General features: G+C 49.6%; 1 protein-coding gene across 1 annotated transcript in view; it reads right to left on the bottom strand.

Annotated features, from left to right (window-relative positions):
* Positions 1 to 27,500, bottom strand: part of LOC143277460 (uncharacterized) — a 123,135-nt gene that overhangs the window by 95,472 nt on the left and 163 nt on the right. The window contains exon 1 of the mRNA XM_076582292.1: positions 25,779 to 27,500. This exon is cut by the window's right edge and continues 163 nt beyond it. Coding sequence (XP_076438407.1) covers positions 25,779 to 25,851 — 73 coding nt within the window. The 5' untranslated portion in view covers positions 25,852 to 27,500. The remainder of the gene's footprint in view (positions 1 to 25,778) is intronic.

Below are 27,500 nucleotides of genomic sequence, written 5' to 3'. Positions count from 1 at the left end.
CTTCCCCCTCACCCTCACACCTCTCTGCTGCCTTCCCCCTCACCCTCACACCTCTCTGCTGCCTCCCCCCCCCCTCACACCTCTCTGCTGCCTCCCCCCCCCTCACACACCTCTCTGCTGCCTCCCCCCCCCTCACACCTCTCTGCTGCCTCCCCCCCCTCACACCTCTCTGCTGCCTCCCCCCCCCCTCACACCTCTCTGCTGCCTTCCCCCCACACCCTCACACACCTCTCTGCTGCCTCCCCCCCCTCACACCTCTCTGCTGCCTCCCCCCCCCCTCACACCTCTCTGCTGCCTTCCCTCCTCACCCTCACACACCTCTCTGCTACCTTCACCCCCTCCCCCCCCACACACACACCTCTCTGCTGCCTCCCCCCCACACACACACCTCTCTGCTGCCTCCCCCCTCACACACACCTCTCTGCTGCCTCCCCCCACACACACACCTCTCTGCTGCCTCCCCCCCCACACACACCTCTCTGCTGCCTCCCCCCCCCACACACCTCTCTGCTACCTTCACCCCCTCCCCCCCCCCACACACACCTCTCTGCTGCCTCCCCCCACACACACCTCTCTGCTGCCTCCCCCCTCACACACCTCTATGCTGCCTCCCCCCCTCCCCCTCACACACCTCTCTGCTGCCTCCCCCCCTCCCCCTCACACACCTCTCTGCTGCCTCCCCCCCTCACACACCTCTCTGCTGCCTCCCCCCCTCCCCCTCACACACCTCTCTGCTGCCTCCCCCCTCACCCTCACACACCTCTCTGCTGCCTCCCCCCTCACACACACCTCTCTGCTGCCTCCCCCCCCACACACACCTCTCTGCTGCCTCCCCCCCCCTCACACACCTCTCTGCTGCCCCCCCCCCCCCCTCACACACCTCTCTGCTGCCTCCCCCCTCCCCCTCACACCTCTCTGCTGCCTCCCCCCACACACACACCTCTCTGCTGCCTCCCCCCTCCCCCTCACACCTCTCTGCTGCCTCCCCCCCACACACACACCTCTCTGCTGCCTCCCCCCTCCCCCTCACACACCTCTCTGCTGCCTCCCCCCTCCCCCTCACACACCTCTCTGCTGCCTCCCCCCTCACACACCTCTCTGCTGCCTTCACCCCCCCCCCCCCCCCACACACACACACCTCTCTGCTGCCTTCACCCCCCCCCCCCACACACACACACCTCTCTGCTACCTTCACCCCCCCCCCACACACACACACCCACACACACCTCTCTGCTGCCTCCCCCCGCCCCCTCACCTACCCCCCTCCACACACACACACACACCCTCCTCCGTTATTATCCACGTGCATCTGTCTAACAGAGACACAAGGGTGGCTGTGTGTACCGTTTTCAACTTCTTCTTTTTTTTTAACTCATGACATGACACTCCCCGCTGCAAGGAGAAGGGAACGCTACCATGCAGGCTTCACAGTTAATGAAAACAGGCTGCTCTCTCTCTCTCTCTCTCTCTCTCTCTCTCTCTCTCTCTCTCTCTCTCTTCTTTTCCTGTGTATTGAATGTGACCTGTGACTATTCGAGTTCGAGTTCGAGTTCTCTCTCTCTCTCTCTCTCTCTCTCTCTCTCTCTCTCTCTCTCTCTCTCTCCTCTCTCTCTCTCTCTATCTATCTATCTCTCTCTCTCTCTCTTTCTCTCTCTCTTCTTTTCCTGTGTATTGAATGTGACCTGTGGATAACTATTTTCATGTGTGTGTTTTTTCCTGATTTTGAGTGTTGTTGGTGTTTGTTTTTTGTTTTGTGTGTGCGTGTGGTTTTGTGTTTTTATTTTACCCATACGGCTGAATGTAAAAAAGAAAGTAATAATGCTGATTCCTCAACCTTCTGGAAATAAAGTTCGTTTCGTCTCTCTGTCTGTCTGTCTGTCTGTCTGTCTCTCTCTGCCTGCCTCTCTGTCTCTCTCTCTCTGTCTCTTTCCTTTTCCACTTTTATATCTCTTTTTCCCCCCTTCCTCCGTCCCCTCGCTCTCACACCCCTCCTTTCTCGCTTTCTCTCTGTCTGTCTCTGTCTCGATCTCTTTCTCTCTCTCTCTCGCTCTCCCCCTCTCTAATCTCCCCCCTTCCCTCTCTCTCCACCCCCTCCAGACCCCGACTCCCCCATCCTTCCCTCTCTCTACACCCCCCCACCCCCAACACACACACACACCCCGACTCCCCCATCCTCCCCTCTCTCCCCTCCCAGACCAGGAAGAGGCATTGCAGGCAGGAGAAGAGGACAGAAATCACAAAGAACAGACAGCACGTAACACGAAATGCATTGCACGCTCTTTGTTTTCCACGTGCCGGCTTTTTGCACCCCCCCTCCCGCGCTCCCCCCCTACCCCCGCCCACCTCCACCTCACATCGTTTGGGTTTCTTTCTTCTTTTCCTAACATTCCTCTTTCTGTCGTTCATCTCTCTCTCTCTCTCTCTCTCTCTCTCTCTCTCTCTCTCTCTCTCTCCTGTCTCCAACCCCCCTCCTCTCATTTACTTCAGTAGTTCTTTGTTTCTTTTGTCGACATCTATTCTGATACAGCTCACAGCAGTGCATATATTATTTACACACACGTCGCAGCACGTTACCTTTTTATTTTCTTATTGTTATGGTTATTCGTTTCTTTCTTTCTTTCTTTCTTTCTTTCTTTCTTTCTTTCTTTCTTTCTTTATTCATTTATCTACTTATTTATCTATTTCAATTTCTCTTGGTTTATTTCAACATGATTTCCATCCCCATCCCCCCCCACCTCCCCCACATCCACCGCCACAACACATCAGAGTCCCTTTTTCTCAACTTCTTTACACACACCCTCCCTCCCTCCTCTCTCTCTGCGTCTCTCTCTGTCTCTCTGTGCTCCCCTCTGTCTGTCTGTCTGTCTGTCTGTCTCACTCTCTCTCTCTCTTTCTGTCTCCCTCCTTCCCACGGACCCAAACTTCCAGGCAGCTGAACAGGAGAGTTGATTGATAGAGCTTGCACCTGCCCGCGCCTACCTCTCTATTGTAACCCACCCACCCGGTCCACCTGGTTTAAGCCTCCCCCCCCCTCCCCCCGCCTCGTCCCACCATGTTATAACATATCTCCCACCCGATTTACCTTGTTATAACTTCTCCCTAACCTGATTTACCTTGTTATAACTTCTCCCTAACATGATCTACCTTGTTATAACTTCTCCCTAACATGATCTACTTTGCTATAACTTCTCCCACCCGATTTACCTTGTTATAACTTCTCCCTAACCTGATTTACCTTGTTATAACTTCTCCCACCCGATTTACCTTGTTATAACTTCTCCCTAACCTGATTTACCTTGTTATAACTTCTCCCTAACATGATTTACCTTGTTACAACTTCTCCATAACATGATCTACCTTGTTACAACTTCTCCCACATGATTTACCTTGATATAACTTCTCCCTGACCTGATTTACCTTGTTATAACTTCTCCCTAACCTGATTTACCTTGTTATAACTTATCCCTGACCTGATTCACCTTGTTATAACTTCTCCCTAACCTGATTTACCTTGTTATAACTTCTCCCTAACCTGATTTACCTTGTTATAACTTCTCCCTGACCTGATTCACCTTGTTATTATTTCTCCCTAACCTGATTTACCTTGTTATAACTTCTCCCTAACCTGATTTACCTTGTTATAACTTCTCCCTGACCTGATTCACCTTGTTATAACTTCTCCCTAACCTGATTTACCTTGTTATAACTTCTCCCTAACCTGATTGACCTTGTTATTATTTCTCCCTAACCTGATTTACCTTGTTATAACTTCTCCCTAACCTGATTTTCCTTGTTATAACTTCTCCCTAACCTGATTTACCTTGTTATAACTTCTCCCTGACCTGATTCACCTTGTTATAACTTCTCCCTAACCTGATTTACCTTGTTATAACTTCTCCCTAACCTGATTCACCTTGTTATTATTTCTCCCTAACCTGATTTACCTTGTTATAACTTCTCCCTAACCTGATTTTCCTTGTTATAACTTCTCCCTAACCTGATTTACCTTGTTATAACTTCTCCCTAACCTGATTCACCTTGTTATTATTTCTCCCTAACCTGATTTACCTTGTTATAACTTCTCCCTAACCTGATTTACCTTGTTATAACTTCTCCCTAACATGATATACCTTGTTATAACTTCTCCCACTTGATTTACCTTGTTATAACTTCTCCCTAACCTGATTTACCTTGTTATAACTTCTCCCTAACATGATATACCTTGTTATAACTTCTCCCACCTGATTTACCTTGTTATAACTTCTCCCTAACCTGATTTACCTTGTTATAACTTCTCCAACCCGATCCACCTTGTTATCACTTCTCCCACCCGATTCACCTTGTCATAACTTCTCCCACCTGAGTTACCTTGTTATAACTTCTCCTCCACCCGATTCACCTTGTCATAACTTCTCCTCCACCCGTTGACCTCGTTGTGACTTCTCGCCACCCGGTTCATTTTGTTATGACTTCTCCCCACCCAGTTTTGTTATGACCCACTCGGTTAAATTTGTTATAATTCATCTCCACCCAGTATACTCGTTTTAACTTCTACACACTCGGTTCACCTTGGTATGGTTTCTCCCACCCGGTTTACCAGGTTTTAAGTTCTACCCACCCGGTTCAACTTGTTTTAACTTCTACTCACCCGGTTCACCTTGTTTTAACTTCTACACACCCAGTTTACCTTGTTATTACTTCTCCCCACCCACATCGGCATAATTATTCTCAACAGAAAATCAGGACACAATACAAGTCCGCAGTTTGGACGGTCTGACGTTTCTGTCACCACATCATCATTTTGACACCCCACCCCCCCTCCTCCTGCATTCTTCCCCACGGACATTTCAACGTCAGTCATTTCCTCCCAACCCCTACCAGGCACAGACTTACAGGAGGGGGTCCTTCCAAAAATACAGCACCGGCCCTGTTTCTTCTTCTTCTCCATGTCCGCGGCTCCCACTTTCCCCCCACAGCACCGTTCCACCACCACCCCTCACCCACCCACCCACCGCCCCCTCCCCTCCGCTTCCTCCCTCCCCACCACACACAGTCACTGCTTTATAAAGACACAGGTGGGGAGGCAGGGAGGGAAGGTGGTGGAGGGTGGAGGGTGGGGGCGTGAAGGTAGGAGGGGAAGGGGTGTGGGGGTTGAAAAGAAAAGGGGGGGGGGTTCATAATGGGGACTGGGTAACGGTCATGGGGAGGGAGGGGGGAAAGGGAGGGGCTGAGGAGGGTGGGGGTAGGGGGTAGAGGAGTGGGTTGGAGTGGGGCGGAGGGGATAAGGATATCTTTTCTTCTGTTTTTTTAAACGCTTGTCAACGGTTAAGTGTTTGCTCTTCAGTACTATATCAGAGGGTTTTTCTTTTTTTCTTTTTTTTTAATGAGGGAGGGAGAGGGAGAGGGGGGGTTGGGGGGAGAGAGAGAGGGTGGGATGGAGAAAGAGGAAGATTGAATTAGAGAGAGAGCGAGCCGGGAGGGAGAAAAAGATAGGAGGGAGAAATAGTGGGAGGGAGCGAGAAGACAGACAGAAAGGAGCACTAGAGTGAGACCTCACTGACTGTACACACGTTTGGAATTGCTTCTCCTGAAGATCAGCCTTCACCATTCTTCTGTTTTACAAGAAAAAAAAAGGAGATGAAAGCCCCTCAGCTGTGAAGAGAATGAACCTGAAGATAGACCCCACCTTCCCTCTTCCACTTTTGAGGGTTTTCAGTCGTTCAGTTTTGCCGTCAACTTGCTGATCTTGACAATCACATCCAGTGACCCGATCCTTTGCCCAATGACGTCAGACACAGACAATACACGGCGGACTCTCTGAACACTTTGTTTCCTCATGTCCCTCCGTGGACGCTGATGGACTTCTTGAAAGAAGTGGACATTTTTCATCAGATTTGAAGGTTTTAAACTATGGATGGTTTTTAAACTTTGAGTGGAAAGCTTGAAGCGGTGACTAGTTTTTATTGTACTTCTTTTACCCCTGACTTGAAGTAGGTGCTAACGTGGCGATAGCCCTCAGATGGCTTAGTGGTCGGCGAGGCTCTTAGCACAATAATTTGATTTGAATTTGATTTCCTGGATTTTCCAGGAGATTTCTAAAGAACGTGCACGCTTTTTTTCCCCGGTCGACGTCTTGTGTGAGTGAACGTTTTCTTTTTTTCCTTGGGATTAAGAGGTTGGGTGGTATGTATGTGTGTGCGTGTGTGTGTGTGTTTACTTGTTTCTGTACGCACGCACATGCGTGTGTGTGTGTGTGTGTGTGTGTGTGTGTGTGTGTGTGTGTGTGTGTGTGTGTGTGTGTGTGTGCGTGCGTGCGTGCGTGTGTGTGTCCATTCAGGGGCACTTCACTCTGTAGTGTTGTGCTGGTTGTGGGTTGTCCGCTCCTTTTGTCTTTTTGAAAAGAAAAGCGCGCTGTGTGTGTGTGTGTGTGTGTGTGTGTGTGTGTGTGTGTGTGTGTGTGTGTGTGTGTTTGTGTGTGTGTGTGTGTCTGTGTGTCTGTGTGTGCGTGCGTGCTCGAGTGTGTGTTTGCATGTGCATGCGTGCGCTTGAATGCGCCCGCATATATACCAATGTATAGATCCCCCTCCTTCCCTCCTTTTTTATTTCAACGCTGCCACAACTGTGATTGAATCATATCCGGCCTGAATGAGTCTTGCCGCACGGTGGGTTGCAGGTGTGGTGCGTACCCCCCCCCCCACCCCCCCCCCACCCCCCACCCCTTTTTTTTCTTTTTTTTTTTTTTTTTTTTTACAACACTTCACCCTCACCCCCTCTGTCTAGTCTTCAACAAATTTTCATGGACCCGCCCACCCGGTGTACTTCGCCAGAAAAGCCTCCCACACAAGATTCGATGGGCATGGGCATTTCGTTCGGGCATGTCGCTCCTGTTTGACACTGTTGGAAACTGCCTGCAGTCACCACGTTGTGAGACTGGACATTATTTTCTCCTCCTTCAAAACTGACTGATGTCCAGAAATGGTGTCCACTGTGTGAGTCCGATCATAATGAGACAAAGACAGGCAGAACTGTACTGTATATTTAAGAAGCAAGTACAACAATGTGTAAGCCCCCCACTCCCTCCCCCCCCCCCCCCCCCCCGCCCCCCCACCTTTTTTTTTCTTTATTGGGTCTTTTCACACCCAAACTCTCTCTCTCTCTCTCTCTCTCTCTCTCTCTCTCTCTCTTTTCTTGTGTCCCCCTGCCCCTTCCCATACCCCGTCCACCCGGCCTGCAGTAAGTGGGGTAGACAGTCACCTTGCTCCCCGAGACGTCACCAGGACGTGCTGGGTAGACTTTTTTTTCCAAACAGGAACTGCACTGACTTCAGTTTGAACTGTCTCCCCCATGGATTTATGGGTGGTTTTGTTGTTGTTTTTTTGGATGACAGTGTGTGTGTGGGTGAGTGTGTGTGTGTGTGTGTGTGTGTGTGTGTGTGTGTGTGTGCGCGCGCGCGCGCGCGCGCGTGCGTGAGTGTGTGTGTGTGCGTGCGTGCGTGCGTGCGTGCGCGTGTGTGTGTGCGTGTGTGTGTGTGTGTGTGTCCAGGGAGCTGCCTGCCAGTCTCCACCAATGGTCACACCCACCCAGTGCAGACAGACAACACATGTGGATGATGTTTCATCACAGTAAGTGGAGATACTGCCTTCTTGTTCTTCAACATTCGCACAATTTCCTGTTGCCACAACTTTACTCTTCGTTACTACAGCTCGGCGTTGCCACAGGTGAATGTTGCTACACTTGTCCAGTTCAGTGTTGCGACATCGCTATTCAGCATTCTCACAGGTCAACGTTGCAACACTCAAGTTAACCACACTTTCAGTGTTTGAAAAACATCTGTCATTTTCGTAATCATCATCTCGACCATGTCTCTGATAAGTATTTCCATACTTTTTCACAATTTTCGATGCTCAGAGTGCTATAAGTTGTGAGTGTGGAAAACAGTGAAAGCCCTGTGCTCTGTGTCATAGGGTCTGTGTCGTGCTATTAACGTTCTGTTTCCTCAAGTCTCACAAAGACACCGTGGTGGAATGGGACTTTTGATCCCGTGTTCACCACACAGCAGGGTTGGAGGCTTCTTCAATCCGGCTTTCCTTTCCTCAGTCCGGCTTTCCTTTTCTTAGTCCGGCTTTCCTTTCCTCAGTCCGGCTTTCCTTTTCTTAGTCCGGCTTTCCTTTTCTTAGTCCGGCTTTCCTTTCCTCAGTCCGGCTTTCCTTTCCTCAGTCCGGCTTTCCTTTTCTTAGTCCGGCTTTCCTCACCCCGGCTTTCCTCAGTCCGGCTTTCCTTTTCTTAGTCCGGCTTTCCTTTCCTCAGTTCGGCTTTCCTTTCCTAAGTCCAGCTTTCCTTTTCTTAGTCCGGCTTTCCTCAGTCCGGCTTTCCTTTCCTCAGTCCGGCTTTCCTCACCCCGGCTTTCCTTTTCTTAGTCCGGCTTTCCTCACCCCGGCTTTCCTCAGTCCGGCTTTCTTCATCCCGGCTTTCCTTTTCTTAGTCCGGCTTTCCTCATCCCGGCTTTCCTTTCCTCAGTCCGGCTTTCCTCAGTCCGGCTTCCCTTTTCTTAGTCCGGCTTTCCTTTTCCTAGTCCGGCTTTCCTTTTCTTAGTCCGGCTTTCCTCATCCCGGCTTTCCTTTCCTCAGTCCGGCTTTCCTCAGTCCGGCTTCCCTTTTCTTAGTCCGGCTTTCCTTTTCCTAGTCCGGCTTTCCTCAGTCCGGCTTTCCTTTCCTCAGTCCGGCTTTCCGTTTCTTAGTCCGGCTTTCCTCAGTCCGGCTTTCCTTTTCTTAGTCCGGCTTTCCTCATCCCGGCTTTCCTTTCCTCAGTCCGGCTTTCCTCAGTCCGGCTTCCCTTTTCTTAGTCCGGCTTTCCTTTTCCTAGTCCGGCTTTCCTCAGTCCGGCTTTCCTTTCCTCAGTCCGGCTTTCCGTTTCTTAGTCCGGCTTTCCTCAATCCGGCTTTCCTTTTCTTAGTCCGGCTTTCCTCAGTCCGGCTTTCCTTTCCTCAGTCCGGCTTTCCTTTCCTCAGTCCGGCTTTCCTCAGTCCAGCTTTCCTTTCCTCAGTCCGGCTTTCCTCAGTCCGGCTTTCTGTTTCTTAGTCCGGCTTTCCTCAGTCCGGCTTTCCTTTTCTTAGTCCGGCTTTCCTCAGTCCAGCTTTCCTTTTCTTAGTCCGGCTTTCCTCATCCCGGCTTTCCTTTCCTCAGTCCGGCTTTCCTCAGTCTGGCTTTCCTTTTCTTAGTCCGGCTTTCCTTTCCTCATCCCGGCTTTCCCGGCTTTCCTTTCCTCATCCCGGCTTTCCTTTTCTTAGTCCGGCTTTCCTTTTCTTAGTCCGGCTTTCCTCATCCCGGCTTTCCTCATCCCGGCTTTCCTTTTCTTAGACCGGCTTTCCTCAGTCCGGCTTTCCTCAGTCCGAACAGCTACCCTCTGCAGCTGGTGGAGTTTGATTAAAACAGCGGAAGGAGAGGACAGGGCCCCGCCCCTCTTTCTCGGCAAAGAAGATAGGAAGTCACTGCCCAGGTGGTGTAAAGAGGCTTGCGGACCTTTGACTTTAATGTCCCGCAAAAACAAAAACAAAAAACAAACAAAAAAAGTAAAAAGAGATGTGCCTTCAGCTTCTCCTTCCCGGGTTGTGGTGAGAAAATGACAGCTTCACATGGATTTTTCATCACATAGTAAATAAACATAGCCGGCAGGCCACAAACACAGCTATTAGTTTGCATTGGTACTTTTTGATGTTGCCCTATCATCTGAACGGAGAAAGAAAAGAAAGAAAAGGAAAGAAAAAGGACTACAAAATCGCTTAGCTTTGCGAGTTTCAGAAAATAATTCTGCGTTGGCCTTCTTAGAATTTGAAACTGGCGCTGTCAGTCAAAGGGACGGAGGCGGACCAATCCACTCTATGAAATTACACACTTGACACAGGTTCTAAGTTTAGCAGCCGTCGTCAGTCTGAAGGAAACACACTGACAAGGAAAGTGACCCTGCCGGCCAGGTCATGGTGCATCTGGCCGCCGATGTCTGGAATTTCAGTTTTGCCTGTTCTGGAAAGAATGAGAGGGAGGGAGGGAGTGAGTGTGTGTGTGTGGGGGGGGGGGGGAGAAGGGTTGGGGGGGGGGGCGTGATGGGTAGGGACAGACGGACGGAGACACGTATTCAAGTTAATAAATAACAACATGCGACATTCATCAAATGGAAAAATCTGCTCAGGATCTATCAATGAAAAAAAACAAAAAATGATGTGTGGGTACTTGTAATAGTATGTTAGGTTCAGAAGATGTGGTGTAGCGTATATGGATTTGTCCGAACGCAGTGACGCCTCCTTGAGCTACTGAAACTGAAACTGAAACTAGGTTCAGAAGAGCAAACAACAGGACTCTCTCTCTCCCTCTCTCTCTCTCTCACACACACACACAAACGAACTAACGAACAAGCCAAAAACACACACACACAAAAGAAACAACCCATAAATATCTTATGGTATTCAGTTTTTTATTGTAAGTATTCCACTAATGATTTATAGTCGGATAGTAAACAAAGCACAAAAAAAAAGGAAAGAAAAAACGTACATTCTCCTAAAAAAAACAAAACCGTTTCAGTTATAGGTATTACAGAATGAACAGATTTGTTACATAATATGGCGTTATTGGTTTTTCTCAAATAATCACACAAAGCACGGGAACTGGGGTTATGAGCGTTGTTTGATCTGGTATTGTGCGTAGTGTGTGTGGGTCAGAGTAAACAGTGGTCATGGGATACGGCTGCTAAGTGTAAGCGATATCAACAGACCAGACTACTTTCCCATGCCTTAATTGGTTCCCCCGACTCATGGCAGCCTGTCTGCTCACCCAGAGCAGGAGTGGTCAGGCCTTTCACTTTCAGTCTTGGTGCGTGACACTCTCCTTCTGTCACTGGCTGGACTGCCGGACACCGTGACATCCTCCTTCTGTCACTGGCTGGACTGCCGGACACCGTGACATCCTCCTTCTGTCACTGGCTGGACTGCCGGACACCGTGACACTCTCCTTCTGTCACTGGCTGGACTGCCGGACACCGTGACATCCTCCTTCTGTCACTGGCTGGACTGCCGGACACCGTGACACTCTCCTTCTGTCACTGGCTGGACTGCCGGACACCGTGACACTCTCCTTCTGTCACTGGCTGGACTGCCGGACACCGTGACATTCAGATATTTCTGTCACTGGCTGGACTGCCGGACACCGTGACACTCTCCTTCTGTCACTGGCTGGACTGCCGGACACCGTGACATTCAGATATTTCTGTCACTGGCTGGACTGCCGGACACCGTGACACTCTCCTTCTGTCACTGGCTGGACTGCCGGACACCGTGACATTCTGATTCGGTCACTGGCTGGACTGCCGGACACCGTGCAGGACTGGAGCGCCCTGCCCTTCCCACACACGGCCAGCTGGTCAGTGGACCAGAGGGCAGTTTGGCCAAACTGGGGATTGACCTCTGGTCAGTTTGGCCAAACACCAGCACGGATTGCTGCGGCGTTTGTACCGGAAGTTTGGTTCTTCGGCCAGACGTGGCTGGGGGTTGGCTGTCTGCCGAAAACGGGTCTGGGGTTTTCCTGACCGAGGAATCCTCTCTGCTCCTGTCACTCGCTCTGCTCACAACAGCCTGCTCCTGCTTCTTCATCAAGGCTTTAGAAAAAAAAAAGTTCACATACTCGCGCTGAGAAAGAAAGAGAGAGAGTGAGGCAGAGGGAGACTGGAGAAAGAGATATGATAGAGAAAAAGAGAGTGAGGTAGAGAAAGAGGACAGAGATGGGAGAGCGATGGGTGAGAGGGAGAGAGAGGGAGTGAGAGAGAATGAAAGAGAGATGGAAGAGAGAAAGATGGGGGAGAAAAAAGGAGAGGAAAAGAGATAGAAAGAGAGAGTGAGAGAGACAGAGATGTGACAGTGAGACAGAGAAAAAGGGACAGAAGAACACACACCCCCACCCACACACACACACCCACGCACACACACACACACACACACACACACACACACACACACACACTGCTAATGTATGACTTTTTCAACTCCTTGTTAAACAGTCCAGTTGGTTCGCTGTAATAGTTGTTAGTTTTTCATTAGAAATAAGTTATATTGTTATGATTTTTTGTTTATTTTTTAAACAAAACTTAAATCAATAATTTTCACACACACACACACACACACACACACACACACACACACACACACACACACACACACATTTTCACTTACTCGTATACGTACACAGTAATCCCACCCCACCCCACCCCACCGCTCCTCCCACTCGATTTTTTTTCCTTCCCTCGTCTAATATCACTTACAGTGAAAAGACGTTAAAATAAAGAACGAACACACACACACACACACACACACACACACACACACACACACACCCCTCCCACCCCCTCCACACACACCACTGAGTCAGCTAGACTTGTAGTTCCCATCCCCCCTCCCCTACCACACACACATCTTTCTCTACACATCTTTCTCTATGAGTAAGGCACTTCCCCTCTTCGCTGTGTGTTGAGCCATGCCAGACAGGTGCACCTGTTGTGTGCATTCCAGCAGGGTGAACAGGGGCCGGTGTGGGTACAATGACTTTGAGAAGGAAGGAGATGGGCAATCAGTGTTGACCGCACGTGGCACAGGGGCCGGTCGCTAGCTGTAGTCATCCTCCACGTCAAAGAGGGCACCTCAAAGAGGAGGTGGATAAAGGACGGAGGGAGGCACAGAGAATTAAAGGGGGGGGGGGCAGAGGAGGGAGGCACCGAGAATTAAAGGGTGGGGATAGAGGGAGGGAGGCACAGAGAATTAAAGGGGGAGGGGGATAGAGGAGGGAGGCACAGAGAATTAAAGGGGGATGGGGATAGAGGGAGGGAGGCACAGAGAATTAAAGGGGGAGGGGAATAGAGGGAGGGAGGCACAGAGAATTAAAGGGGGAGGGGAATAGATGGAGGGAGGCACAGAGAATTAAAGGGGGAGGGGAATAGAGGGAGGGAGGCACAGAGAATTAAAGGGGGAGGGGAATAGAGGGAGGGAGGCACAGAGAATTAAAGGGGGGAGAGAGAGGAGGGAGGGAGGCACAGAGAATTAAAGGGGGATGGGGATAGAGGAGGGAGGCACAGAGAATTAAAGGGGGAGGGGGATAGAGGGAGGGAGGCACACAATATTAAATGGGGGACAGAGGAGCGAGGGAGGCACACAGAATTAAAGGGGGGAGGGGGATAGAGGGAGGCACACAAAATTAAAGGGGGGAGGGGGATAGAGGGAGGCACACAAAATTAAAGGGGGGAGGGGGATAGAGGGAGGCACACAAAATTAAAGGGGGGAGGGGGATAGAGGGAGGCACACAAAATTAAAGGGGGGAGGGGGATAGAGGGAGGGAGGCACACAGAATTAAAGGGGAGAGGGGATAGAGGAGGGAGGGAGGCACACAGAATTTTTTAAGGGGGAGAGATAGAGGATGGAGGGAGGCACACAGAATTAAAGGGAGGAGAGATAGAGGAGGGAGGGAGGCACACAGAATTAAAGGGAGGAGAGATAGAGGAGGGAGGGAGGCACACAGAATTAAAGGGAGGAGAGATAGAGGAGGGAGGGAGGCACACAGAATCAAAGGGGGAGGGGGAGGGGATAGAGGGAGGAAGGGCGACGTAGAGATACACAGAAAGCCACACGGAAGAAGGCCCAAAAGCCGCTGACCCCAAAATGCTATCAGTGGTTACAATGGAGAACTAACAGGGCAGAGAGGGGGCCAAGAGTGGAAAGGGCGAGGGACACCTGTGGCCGAGGGTAAGGGACACGGGGCGGGCGGACAGGTGTCGTGTGACCTGCATACAGCAACAGGCCGTGTAGCCACTGCATCACCCGGGACACTGTGCGACAGTGGCGCCCTCTCTGTTGCTGTGTGCAGCAGCAAGGAATGGGAGGTGACTGTGGGTCGCGCTCTCTCAGGACATCTCCCTTTGGTATCTCCCGGCAGTCTCCCTGATGACCATGATGGTGGTGGTGGTGGTGGAGGAGGTGGTGGTGGTGGTGACGTAGTGGGGGGAGGGGGACCATCACGACAAGGTCTCCTGAACATCCCCTCCCTTCTCCACTCCGCTCACCCCTCCCTCTCCCCTCCTCCCCCTTTTCCTTCCGCTCCCTTTCCCTGCCCTGGGCCCTGGCGGTGTGCTCAGCAGTCACGTGACTGGAGGGTCACAGTGAACCACAGGGAGCGATGTGCAGAGCGGGTCAGTTGTGACTGACCTCAGGCTTCACAGCTAAAGGGTTCCGGCTTGATCCATGTTGATGCGATCCTTGCGCTGGTCAATGAATGGAACTGTTCCAGGGTTCTGTCCTTTCTCCCATTCTTCCCTTGCCCTGTCTAAGGAATGTGTGTGTGTGTGTGTGTGTGTGTGTGTGTGTGTGTGTGTGTGTGTGTGTGTGAGCGTGTGCGTGTGCGTGTGTGTGTGCGCGCCTGTATATATATATATATATATATATATATATATATATATAAAGGTGTGGACAACAGATCGCAGTTTCCAAGTTCTCCTTCCGTTATAAACCGATGTGAGACAACCTTTGGCAAGAAATTTGTATTTGTGCTTGTTTTTGTTTTTTTGTTTTTGTTTTGTTTTTTTATAACAGATTTCTCCGTTGGAAATTCGGGCTGCTCTCCCCAGGGAGAGCGCGTCACTACACTACAGCGCCACCCATTTTTTTTGTATTTTTCCTGCGTGCAGTTTTATTTGCTTTTCCTATCGAAGTGGATTTTTCCACAGAATTTGCCAGGAACAACCCTTTTGTTGCCGTGGGTTATTTTACGTGCGCTAAGTGCATGCTGCACACGGGACCTCGGTTTACCGTCTCATCCGAATGACTATCGTCCAGACCACCACTCAAGGTCTAGTGGAGGGGGAGAAAATATCGGCGGCTGAGCCGTGATTCGAACCAGTGCGCTCAGATTCTCTCGCTTCCTACGTGGACGCGTTACCATCACTCCACTGTTCTCGCAGGCTCATCTCTGGTGTCTCCCTCCAGCACCAGTAACTCGACGGGAGATTCGTTTTACAGATTTCTCTGTGGTGAAGAGTTGATTTTGATCGATTCGGTTTCACGCCAAGACCCTTGTTTGGCTCTGACTTCTCCAACCGATACAATCATACATGCTTCACAGTTTGACAGAACGCTTGACCTTCGTGTGTTCTGCATTTCAAATCAAGGAAACGTAGCTCACAACTGTGTGTGAATAAACGACCACCGTCGCTGATTCCGCCTAGCGGGCAAACTTGCTGATTTGACATTAATCATCTGCCAAGTCCGTGAACCAGCCAAGTTGTGAAATGCACTGGGCGGTTCCTTGCCCGTTCCGCGGGAACGGCAGCTATTTGCCCATTACGTCAAACCGGCAAAAGCATCGCTTATTACGCGACATCGGTACTTGTGTTCTTCCTCAGAAGCGTGTTCAGTGCATGTAGGTCAGTGTGTGTGGACCCCCATTTCCATTGGGCACAGCACTGCACCAAACTGATCATTTCCATTGGGCACAGCACTGCACCAAACTGATCATTTCCATTGGGCACAGTACTGCACCAAACTGATCATTTCCATTGGGCACAGTACTGCACCAAACTGATCATTTCCATTGGGCACAGCACTGCACCAAACTGATCATTTCCATTGGGCACAGCACGGCACCAAACTGATCACTGGAGCTCGCTTTCTTCCGTCCCTTCCCTCCTCCACACCCCGCCTTTCGTTTAAAAAATAAATAAATAAATAAAAAAATTAAAAAAAGAAGGAAAAGAAAAAAAGAAAAAAAAAAGAGAAAGAAATGGAAGAAAATCGCGAGCAGGCAATCAATTCATTGTGTCCATGGACAGTCATTTGCTGACAAATCGAAATAATAGAATCCCTTGAAAAATTCATTTTCGGAATTAAATTGTTTCCCTTTCCTTCTTTCTTTTTTTCTTTTTAAAGAATATTTATTTTTAGTTCGAACAGAATTCAGTTCTTTCTCTTTTTATATTTTATCTACTTATTGTTTTCTCGTTTCTTTTTAGTCCTTTTTGGGGTTAGATTTTTTTTTTTTTAACTTCTAACACCTAAACAATGGGGGGCTTAGACAGTACCACAAATAGACATCAGGTGCTGCATCACTTGATGGGTTGCTCCTCTCCACGACCTGGTCCGGCACGTGCTCACTGACGTCATACCCCTGTCAGTCTGGACGAAAGTCATGACGTATATAGTGTGCACGCTCCTCTTCCTCCCATATCGGTTCTCAGGTAAAGACCCTCCATCTCCACCCCTCTTTCTCATGGAGTTCCCTCTGGCACGGAGCCAGTCATCCCGACCTCACCCCCACGCCTTTATCACAGCCAATCAAAACATCCACCCACCCCACAACCCTTTATCACAGCCAATCAAAACATCCACCCACCCCACAACCCTTTATCACAGCCAATCAAAACATCCACCCACCCCACAACCCTTTATCACAGCCAATCAAAACATCCACCCACCCCACAACCCTTTATTACAGCCAATCAAAACAATGAACCGTTGCCTGGCTGTCCATACAGTGCCCCCCGACTGTAGTGCAGCTGCCCCGGCGTAAATCACCATCCGGTCATTCACCCGTGGCTGACCTTCAGTGGGGACGAACTAAAATACATCATCACAAACACGTCTGGAACAGAGGCTGGGCTGGTGGTGGTGATGGTGATGATGGTGGTGGTGGTGGTGGTGGTGGTGGTGGGACGGGGGGAGTGAGGAGGGGTGTGATCATGGAAAGGGGGAGGGGAGTGTATCGCCAGCATCTCTCCCTTCTCTTCCTCCTCCTCCTCCTCCCCATCCATTAACCCCTTTCTCCCCATCCATTAACCCCTTTCTTATCCTCTATCGCCTTTCCACCGCCTACGTCATTTTTTTCATTTCCCGTTTCCGTACTGAAATCGATACAAATTTTATATTCAGATTTTTTTTTCAATAACAGGCCAACATTTGAAAGGGTTAACGAACAACGTACATGATGTAAAGAAAAGAAGAAAAAAACCAACAACTAACCAACCACGTATAAATACAAACAATTACAGAAAGCGCTGCAGTCAAGTACAGTATCTTCATAAGTTACAATTTCCCCAAACGCCCTGTGCAAAAATAGACCATTTCCGTACAACACTGTCTCGTGGATGAAAATAATAAACTGAGTTTAAAAAGAGATGGTTGTGGATAGTACTGAAAGCCTTTGAGACACACTACATGTACAGAAAGCCTTTGAGACACACCACATGTACAGACAGGTGTGGATCACTATGGGGACACCACGGTAGTTGATGCCATCACCACCACTCGCACAGCGCTATCTCTGCCCCACATCCATCAGACAATCTCTCTCCCTCTCTCTCTGCACCCCCTTTCTCTCTCTTTCCCTCCACCATTCCCTCTCTTTCTCTCACCCTTCTCTCCCTAACTCTCTCCCTCACTCTCTCTCCCTCTCTCTCACCTTTCTCTCTCTCCCTCTCTGTCTCTCGCTCCCCCTCTCTCTCTCTACACCCTTCCTTTATCTTCCCCCTCTCTCTCCGCTTCTCTCTCTCTCTGTCTCTGTCTCTCTCTTTCTCCCTCTCTCCCCCTGCCCACCCCCCTACCCCCCTGGCTGTCCTGCCATCCCACGTGGTTGCAGCCCGACACCAGCCTTTGTGTGGCTGTCTCGCCTTGAAACAAGCTGTCTCCGTTTTTTGACAGGTCCAGAGAGGGGTTGAGGGGGAGAGGGGGGTAGAGCAGGGGCTCTGGCAGCTTGCAATGTGTGTGCCGTCCCTTGATCCATGTCAAAAGTGGTATCTCACCCAGGTCCCTGTCTCGTTCTGAATGTCTCTGCCTCCATTTGTCTGTCTGCTCTCTCTCTCTCTCTCTCTCTCTCTCTCTCTCTCTCTCTCTCTCTGTGTGTGTGTGTGTGTGTGTGTGTGTGTGTGTGTGTGTGTGGCACGTTTGTGCATACACAGTTTTGTCAATGGCAATAAAATAGTGTCAGTGTCTGTCTCCCGCTCCCTCTCCTTGCCTGATGTAGTCACGTGGTTATGCTGTGTGTTGTATCTGTCTAACATTATACCACTTTACTCAGTGTCACAGATAAAAGATATTTAGGATAAAGTGTGGAAAAAAATGACGAAGGAATGGGTTCATTAACGTCACAGGAAGGGACAACCAATATTCCAGTGTCACAGCGGTTTCAAACCAATGGACAGGGGAACTGACTACGTAAGTAGATAATCAGCTAATTAATCGAATAGTAAATGAATTCAATTTGTTGATCAGTTTCCTAGATCTTTTTTTAACAGTTGCCACATGACAAGCGTGGGCCCTTTTGCATTGCAGTCATGATTTTGTCTGTCCTGTCTCTGTCTGTCTGTCTGTCTGAGAGAGAAAGAGACAGAGACAGACTCTCTCTCTCTCTCTCTCTCTCTCTCTCTCTCTCTCTCTCTCTTGTAGCTTATCCTTCTACCCTCAGTAAAATATTCGAGTTGGTGGCGACAGACTTGGCACTATGGATTCCCTTACTCTCTGTCTGTCTGTTTGTCTGTCTGTCTGTCTCTCTCTCTCTCTCTCTCTCTCTCTCTCTCTATATATATATATATATATATATATATATATATATATGGGGGGTTAGGGGGTGCACGGGAGGGGTAGTATCTTTAGAGAGGGCGGGGGGTAGGTGGGGGGGGGGTGTGTGCGGGGGGGGGCTTGTCAAGCTCTTCCGGGAGTGGTTCGTCCTCTGTTGGTCCCCACCGGCACCCAGCTCTCACCTATGGGTCCTAGAAGCTGCTAGTATGCGGCAGCGCCCAACCCCCGGGCAACGGCTTTGACAGATTGGCTAAACTAGGTGAGGGTAGCCGACGGGTCTCAAACCCTCGGTGAGTTAGGGCTTGTCTACCCATGCATGTGAAGACTGGATCCGGCGGACTCTGCGGAAGAAACCTTCATGGTTCAACGGAGAGGAAGGCGGTTGCAGCAGAGCACTGTGGAGTGCTGAGGGCAGGATGAGGCACATAGGACATCCTGGTCATCCACTGCATCCGTTTCCATCTCCAGTCGTCTTCATCTCGTCTTGCCACTGGATACAGACGGTCTCGGACAAGAGAGTGAGGTCGACGGTGCGCAGCTCCTCCTCACTATAAACAAAGTCATCGCGCAAGTCATCAGTCATCCTTCATCCCATACCATCATTTTCCCCAAGCCCTGTGGCGACAGGCTAGCGACGAAGCGACAGGTGTGGGTACACTGGCAGTCGTAGCCGCGGACCTGCACACAGGCCATAGGGTCGTTTTTCACCGACTGGAGCAACGGTGGAGATCGGCAGCCCCCTGAACGACTGAGCAGCCTTCTTCAGGACAGCACCGCTCACCTCCATGGCATGAGGAAGGGGCTAGAAAAGGTGCCCTAAACATTGCCTGCTCCACAACACCCTAGTCAGCATACCGCGGCTGACGGGGACCCTACTCAAGCGGTCGACACACAAAGGAAAGAAAGAAGAAAACAAGGAGCACCCCATTGACCATTGCCACATGGAACGTGCGTACGCTTCTGGACAGAGGCGACTCAGCCAGACCACAGAGACGCACAGCACTCATTGCGAGTGAACTAGCCAGGTACAACATCGACATCGCTGCCGTAAGTGAGACCAGACTGGCAGAAGAAGGCGAACTCTGTGAGCGAGGCGCAGGCTACACCTTCTTTTGGAGTGGTCGCGGACCTGAAGAGAGACGTGAGGCTGGAGTTGGCTTTGCAGTGAAGACAGCCCTCGCTGGCAAGCTGGCTGGCCCCCCGAAAGGAGTGAACGATCGCCTGATGACGATGAAACTCCCTATATGCAACGGGAAGTTTACCACCATTGTCAGCACCTACGCGCCCACCATGACCAACCCGGATGAGATCAAGGACAAGTTCTACGAGGGCCCGAACGTTGTCATCACCACTGTTCCCAACGCAGACAAGCTCATCATTCTTGGTGACTTTAACGCGAGAGTTGGTTGTGACAGCACCTCCTGGGAAGGCGTGATTGGGAAGCATGGGGTTGGTAACTGTAACAGCAATGGCCAACTACTTCTCCAGACATGTGCCGAGCACGACCTTCTTATCACAAACACCATCTTCTGCCTCCCTACCCGTAACAGGACGTCATGGATGCATCCTCGCTCTGGGCATTGGCATCTCATCGACTTTGTCATCGTCAGGAAGAGGGACAGGCAGGACGTACGAGTCACGAGGGCCATGTGCGGCGCCGAGTGCTGGACAGACCACTGCCTTATCGTCTCCAAACTCAACCTCCGCATCCAGCCCAAGAGACGGCCTCATGGCATGAAAGCACTCAAACGCCTGAATGTCAACAAGCTGGAGCTAGGCAACATCAAGCAGAACTTTGCTGACACCCTGGAGGAACGCCTTGAGTCCACCGTGCTGGACAACCAGAATGTGGAGGCAGCATGGGGCGCACTGCATGAGACGGTGTACAACACTGCCTTGGAGTGCCTGGGGCCTTCTGCCAGGAAGCACAAAGACAGGTTTGATGAGAACTGCGCTGAGATCAAGCAGCTGCTATAATACAAACGCCAAGCCTACAGAGCCCACATTGAAGGTCCCAAGTCACAGTCAAAGAAAGACAACTGAAGAGCGCACGCAGCACCATCCAGTTGAAGCTGCGGCAGATGCAGGATTCCTGGTTGAGCAACAAAGCTGATGAGATCCAGGGCTTTGCAGACAGGAACGACATGAAGAACTTCTATAACGGCCTGAAAGAAGTCTATGGTCCCACCACCTCCGGATCTGCTCCACTCCTCAGTGCTGATGGTTCTACCCTGATCACTGACAAGGACGGGATCCTTGAGAGATGGGCTGAACACTTTGACAGCATACTAAACCGCCCTTCCACCATCAATGATGAAGCCATCGACCGACTCCCCCAGGTGCCAGTCAGTGAGTCGTTGGATGCCATTCCAACTTTGGAGGAGACCTAGAAAGCTATCCGTCTGCTATCCAATGGCAAAGCCCCTGGCTCAGACTCCATTCCAGCTGAGGTCAACAAAGAAGGTGGTATGGCGCTGACTGAGAAGCTTCATCAGCTGTTCCAGCTCATCTGGCAGCATGAGGCAGTTCCACAGGACTTCAAAGACGCTTCCATCGTACACCTATACAAGCGCAAAGGAAATCGCCAGGCCTGTGACACCCATCGTGGAATATCCCTGCTGTCCGTCGCAGGCAAGACTCTGGCCAGAGTGCTACTCAACCGTCTCATAGCGCACCTTGAGCAAGGTTTCCTACCAGAGAGCCAGTGTGGCTTCCGGAAAGAACGCGGGACTATCGACATGGTGTTTGCTGCCAGGCAGCTCCAGGAGAAGTGTCAGGAACAGAACGCCGACCTTTACTCCACCTATGTCGATCTGACCAAGGCCTTCGATACTGTTAGCAGAGATGGCCTGTGGAGAATCATGGCGAAGTACGGGTGTCCCAGAAAGTTCATCACCATCATACGGCAACTACACGATGGGATGCTGGCCCGAGTCCAAGACAACGGAGAGACTTCAGAACCATTCCCTGTCTCCAACCGAGTCAAGCAAGGGTGTGTTCTTGCCCCCACCCTGTTCAGTCTCATGTTTTCAGCCATGCTGACAGATGCCTTCAGAGACGCTGACGTTGGCATTGGCATCAGGTACCGCACAGATGGCTCACTCTTCAACCTCAGGAGGCTTCAAGCAAAAACTAAGGTGAGGACAGACACCGTCAACGACTTCTTGTTTGCTGATGACTGCGCTCTCAACGCTGCCTCTGAAGCTGACATGCAACACAGTGTCGACACGTTCTCTGCTGCCTGTGACAACTTTGGCCTCACAATCAGCACAAAGAAGACTGAGGTGATGCACCAGCCAGCTCCAGGAAAGCCTTACGTTGAACCAAACATCTTCATCAACGGGCAACGACTGAACGCGGTGGACAAGTTCACATACCTGGGCAGTACACTCTCTCGCACAGTTGTCATCGACGACGAGGTGAATGCCAGACTCGCCAAAGCCAGCGCTGCCTTCGGCAGACTCCATATGAACGTTTGGAACAGGAGAGGCATCACCCTGGAGACGAAGCTCAAAGTATACAAGGCCATAGTTCTCATCACACTGCTCTATGGATGTGAATCATGGACGGTCTACAAACGCCACGCCAAAAAGCTGAACCACTTCCACACCACCAGCCTCAGAAAACTTCTCGGCATAAAGTGGCAAGAGAAGATCCCTGACACAGAGGTGCTCACTCATGCAAACTTGCCCAGCATCTACACGTCACGTCACGTCATACCTCATCATCTCTACAGTTGGGTTTTTTTAGTGACAAACTGGCGTCAGCAAGGGCCGATTGGGACATTGCTCTACGTAATGTAATAGATAGCTATGTTGGTATGATGGTGCTGATGACGATTAATGATCATAAAGATGATGATATGGTAAGAAGAAGAAGAAAAAACAACAACGACGGTGACTTGTAGTAGTAGTAGTGGTGGTGTTGGTGGTGGTGATATAGTAGTGTTATCATTATTATCATCGTTATCATTATGATTGTTGTAGTTTCCACCATCATTGGATACAGACAAAGGGATCCCCTCCTAACACAGCACATAACAATATTCATAACTCTTCTCTGGGCACTTCACACAGTTTTAGTACCAATACTGTACAATATTAACGTTATTTCCATTCTCATGTCTTTCGGCTGTTCACAGCACACACAATCACAGACACACCTTCAAGGTGTGGGGGGTAGGGGGGAGATGGAGGGTGCCAGTGGAAGGCATGATCTCAGCCGATGTGTCAACGCTGACAGTGCAAGCAATACTCACAAGCTGTCCCTCAGTCTGTCTCTCGGTTTCTCTGACTGTCTGTGTCGCTGTTCAGCGTCCGCACTTACCCGTTGCACACAGCATGGACACCGTTTGGAAGTGAACTGATCTGATTCCCTTCAGACCCGACCACATTATGCGCTTATGTGTTTGTGTACGTGACAGAGGGGTGGGGGTAAGTGAATAGACAGAGAGGCAGACAGAGATTTCAAGCAGAAAACAAATTGTGGGACAACACTGAAAGACACAATAAAGGAGAGAGAAAAGGGTTCACCGTGACAAGAAGCGGAAGAAGATTAATTTTGTTTGGGGGTGGGGGGTGGGGGGTGGGGGGCCGATGGTGGGGAGGGGTGTGGGAGGCGGCGGTTGGGGGGAGGAGGGGGAGCGATCGAGAAGGGAAGGGTGCATGTCAGTCGAGAGGGTGTGTGGGTGTAGGGGTGAGGGTGTGGGGGGTGGATGAGACAGGGGGAGGAGCGCCATACCCCAAATCATGATACGACACATGACTCGCTCGATCTCGTTACAACTTTCTGTACTGTTCTCTTCACACAAGTTACGCCGTCTTTTCCTGAGCTACCGGCAGCAAACCTGCCCTATAACATCACTTATTATGCCACAAAGACAAACCTTTGTGAACAGATGGAAGGGTAACTGGTTGGACACAATGGATAACTGGATGGACACAATGGATAACTGGATGGACACAATGGATAGCTGGATGGACACAATGGATAGCTGGATGGACACAATGGATAGCTGGATGGACACAATGGATAGCTGGATGGACACAATGGATAACTGGATGGACACAATGGATAACTGGATGGACACAATGGATAGCTGGATGGACACAATGGATAACTGGATGGACACAATGGATAGCTGGATGGACACAATGGATAGCTGGATGGACACAATGGATAACTGGATGGACACAATGGATAGCTGGATGGACACAATGGATAACTGGTTGGGTACAGTGGGTATCTGGGAGGATACAAATAGATAGCTGGATAGATAGAATGAATACCTGGATGAACAGAATAGATAGCTAGATGGTTAGTATGGACAGCTGGGTGGAAAGAATGGATAGCTGGATGGGTGGAATGGATAGCTGGGTGGGTGGAATGGATAGCTGGGTGGGTGGAATGGATAGCTGGGTGGGTGGAATGGATAGCTGGGTGGGTGGAATGGATAGCTGGATGGGTGGAATGGATAGCTGGATAGGTGGATGGGTGGAATGGATAGCTGGGTGGGTGGATGGGTGGAATGGATAGCTGGGTGGGTGGAATGGATAGCTGGGTGGGTGGAATGGATAGCTGGGTGGGTGGAATGGATAGCTGGATAGGTGGATGGGTGGAATGGATAGCTGGGTGGGTGGAATGGATAGCTGGGTGGGTGGATGGGTGGAATGGATAGCTGGGTGGGTGATGGGTGGAATGTATAGCTGGGTGGGTGGAATGGATAGCTGGGTGGGTGGATGGGTGGAATGGATAGCTGGATGGGTAGAATTGATAGCTGGATTGAAAGAATTGGTAGAATGAATAGCTGGATAGAAATAATTGGTAGAATGGATAGCTGGATGGAAAAAGTGGATAGCTAGATGGATAGAATGGATAGCTAGATGGATAGAAAGGATAGCTAGATGGATAGAATGGATAGCTAGATGGATAAAATGGGTGAGTGCGTGAAGCAAGGTGTACAAGAATACGGTACATGTGTGGAAGGTGGGGGGTGCTGTGCCGAGTTCTTTGCTTTCTGTCCTTATTTCATTCTTTCTTTCTTTAAAAAAAGAAAGAAAGAAAAAAGATTGATATTCAATGTTTGGAGATCTGTGTTGATGTTTGTTGTCGCTGACTTATTGTTGCCGTTGTTACTGGTGTTGTCGTAATTGTTGTTCTTATTGTTTTTGTTATTGTTTCCATTGTTATTGCGGTTACTGTTGTCATAGTTGTCGTGATTTGATTATTGTCATTGTCGTTGTTATTGTCAGTGCAGGTGTTCACGTGCAGTGCTGTGCGGTGTTAGTATGACATCACAGACAGTCCATTTCATTTTAAAGTGTTACAGGGTTGGTGTGGTCATCATAGACAGTCCATTTCATTTCAAAGTGTTACAGGGTTGGTGTGGTCATCATAGACAGTCCATTTCATTTCAAAGTGTTACAGGGTTGGTGTGGTCATCATAGACAGTCCATTTCATTTCAACGTGTTACAGGGTTGGTGTGGTCATCATAGACAGTCCATTTCATTTCAAAGTGTTACAGGGTTGGTGTGGTCATCATAGACAGTCCATTTCATTTCAAAGTGTTACAGGGTTGGTGTGGTCATCATAGACAGTCCATTTCATTTCAACGTGTTACAGGGTTGGTGTGGTCATCATAGACAGTCCATTTCATTTCAACGTGTTACAGGGTTGGTGTGGAAAAAGGAAAACCAGATCGCCAAGGAATGTTACACGTTCTTCCCCTCACACTTCAAGTGTTCCATAAACACAACAAACACAAATAAATAAGTTGACAGACAGGCAGATATGCACTGACAGGATGAATGGATAGATAGACAGACAGATAGACAGACATGCACATATACACAGAAATAAAAAGAAAAAAAAACCAACAAAAAACAAAACAAAAAAGCACAAACAGAGAAAAAAACAACAATGAATGTTTGCATGTTTGTAATCAAATAATGTTTTTCCGCGTTTTACACGATTGTATGGCTCTATGTACATGTTTGTTTTGTTGCTACCATGTGCGTGCGTGTGTATCTATGTGCATATGTGTGCGTGTGTGTGAAATTGTGTGCATGTGTGTGTGTGTGTGTGTGTGTGTGTGTGTGTGTGTGTGTGTGTGTGTGTGTGCATGTGTGTGTGTGCATGTGTGTGTGTGTGTGTGTGTGTGTGTGTGTGTGTGTACGAACAACTGACCTGCGTGCCCCCCCGAGGCAGTTAACGTGATCCACAGCCAGACTGCCAGCACAGTATCCGTCCGGCCCTTCATCCTGGCCTGGCCTGTCCGCTGCCCCCACCCTCACTGCACCACACGGCAATATCACAACAACGGATTGCTTTCCCCTCAACACGGAATGAGCAGCGTTCACATCAACACTCAGGAGTGATCCTTCAGTCAGTCACACTCAGGAGTGATCCTTCAGTCAGTCACACAGAGAAGTGATCCTTCAGTCAGTCACACACAGAAGTGATCCTTCAGTCAGTCACACACAGGAGTGATCCTTCAATCAGTCACACACAGGAGTGATCCTTCAGTCAGTCACACACAGGAGTGATCCTTCAGTCAGTCACACACAGGAGTGATCCTTCAGTCAGTCACACACAGGAGTGATCCTTCAGTCAGTCACACACAGGAGTGATCCTTCAGTCAGTCACACACAGGAGTGATCCTTCAGTCAGTCACACACAGGAGTGATCCTTCAGTCAGTCACACACAGGAGTGATCCTTCAGTCGGTCACACACAGGAGTGATCCTTCAGTCAGTCACACACAGGAGTGATCCTTCAGTCAGTCACACACAGGAGTGATCCTTCAGTCAGTCACACACAGGAGTGATCCTTCAGTCGGTCACACACAGGAGTGATCCTTCAATCAGTCACACACAGGAGTGATCCTTCAATCAGTCACACACAGGAGTGATCCTTCAATCAGTCACACACAGGAGTGATCCTTCAGTCAGTCACACACAGGAGTGATCCTTCAGTCACACACAGGAGTGATCCTTCAGTCAGTCACACACAGGAGTGATCCTTCAGTCACACACAGGAGTGATCCTTCAGTCAGTCACACACAGGAGTGATCCTTCAGTCACACACAGGAGTGATCCTTCAGTCAGTCACACACAGGAGTGATCCTTCAGTCAGTCACACACAGGAGTGATCCTTCAGTCAGTCACACTCAGGAGTGATCCTTCAGTCAGTCACACACAGGAGTGATCCTTCAGTCAGTCACACACAGGAGTGATCCTTCAGTCGGTCACACACAGGAGTGATCCTTCAGTCGGTCACACACAGGAGTGCAGGCCGGGGAAGAAACGTGGATACAGCACTCTGCACCTTTAACTGCTTGTGTTCCACCTTTTTTACTTTTTTTCCCCTTTCTTTTTTTTTTTCTCTTTTTTGAGGTGGGTGTGGGTGTGGGTTGATGGATTGCTTTTTTCTCACACTGTTTCTGAGCGAAACGTTTCAGAAATCAAAATCTCCAGGCACATCACGATTCGTCCGGATTATATTTTTTTCTTTCTTTTTAAAAGCCAATTAGAAAAAAATAAAAGCTTGACTTAGAAACCTGAGTCAGAAAATCATAGACTCGTGCAAAATAATACGAAAAAACACAGCAATCGCAAAAAAAAAAAAACCCAGTGGGATTGCTCCACCGGACAGGCACAACCTCTGAAAATCACTTTGCACAACTGGACAAATCAACTTGCACTTCTCTTGGTCTGAAGGAGTAGGCCTGTTCCCCAAATCACAAGTTCAGCACCTTGGAGGTAATAATTAATTTGATCGGCAGTTCCGTGAATGCTAACACAGTTCAGGAAAGGTCACACACTAAAAAAAAAATTACAAAAATAAAAAATAAAAAACACAGCTCCAAGACGGATTCCTCTGACGCATCTTCAGCACGAGAGCACGAGGT

The sequence above is a fragment of the Babylonia areolata genome, chromosome 34 (assembly GCF_041734735.1).
Source record: "Babylonia areolata isolate BAREFJ2019XMU chromosome 34, ASM4173473v1, whole genome shotgun sequence".
In the NCBI taxonomy this organism is placed as follows: domain Eukaryota; kingdom Metazoa; phylum Mollusca; class Gastropoda; order Neogastropoda; family Buccinidae; genus Babylonia; species Babylonia areolata.
Note: the sequence above shows the minus strand (reverse complement) of the source record. Positions and strands in the feature narration are given on the sequence as shown.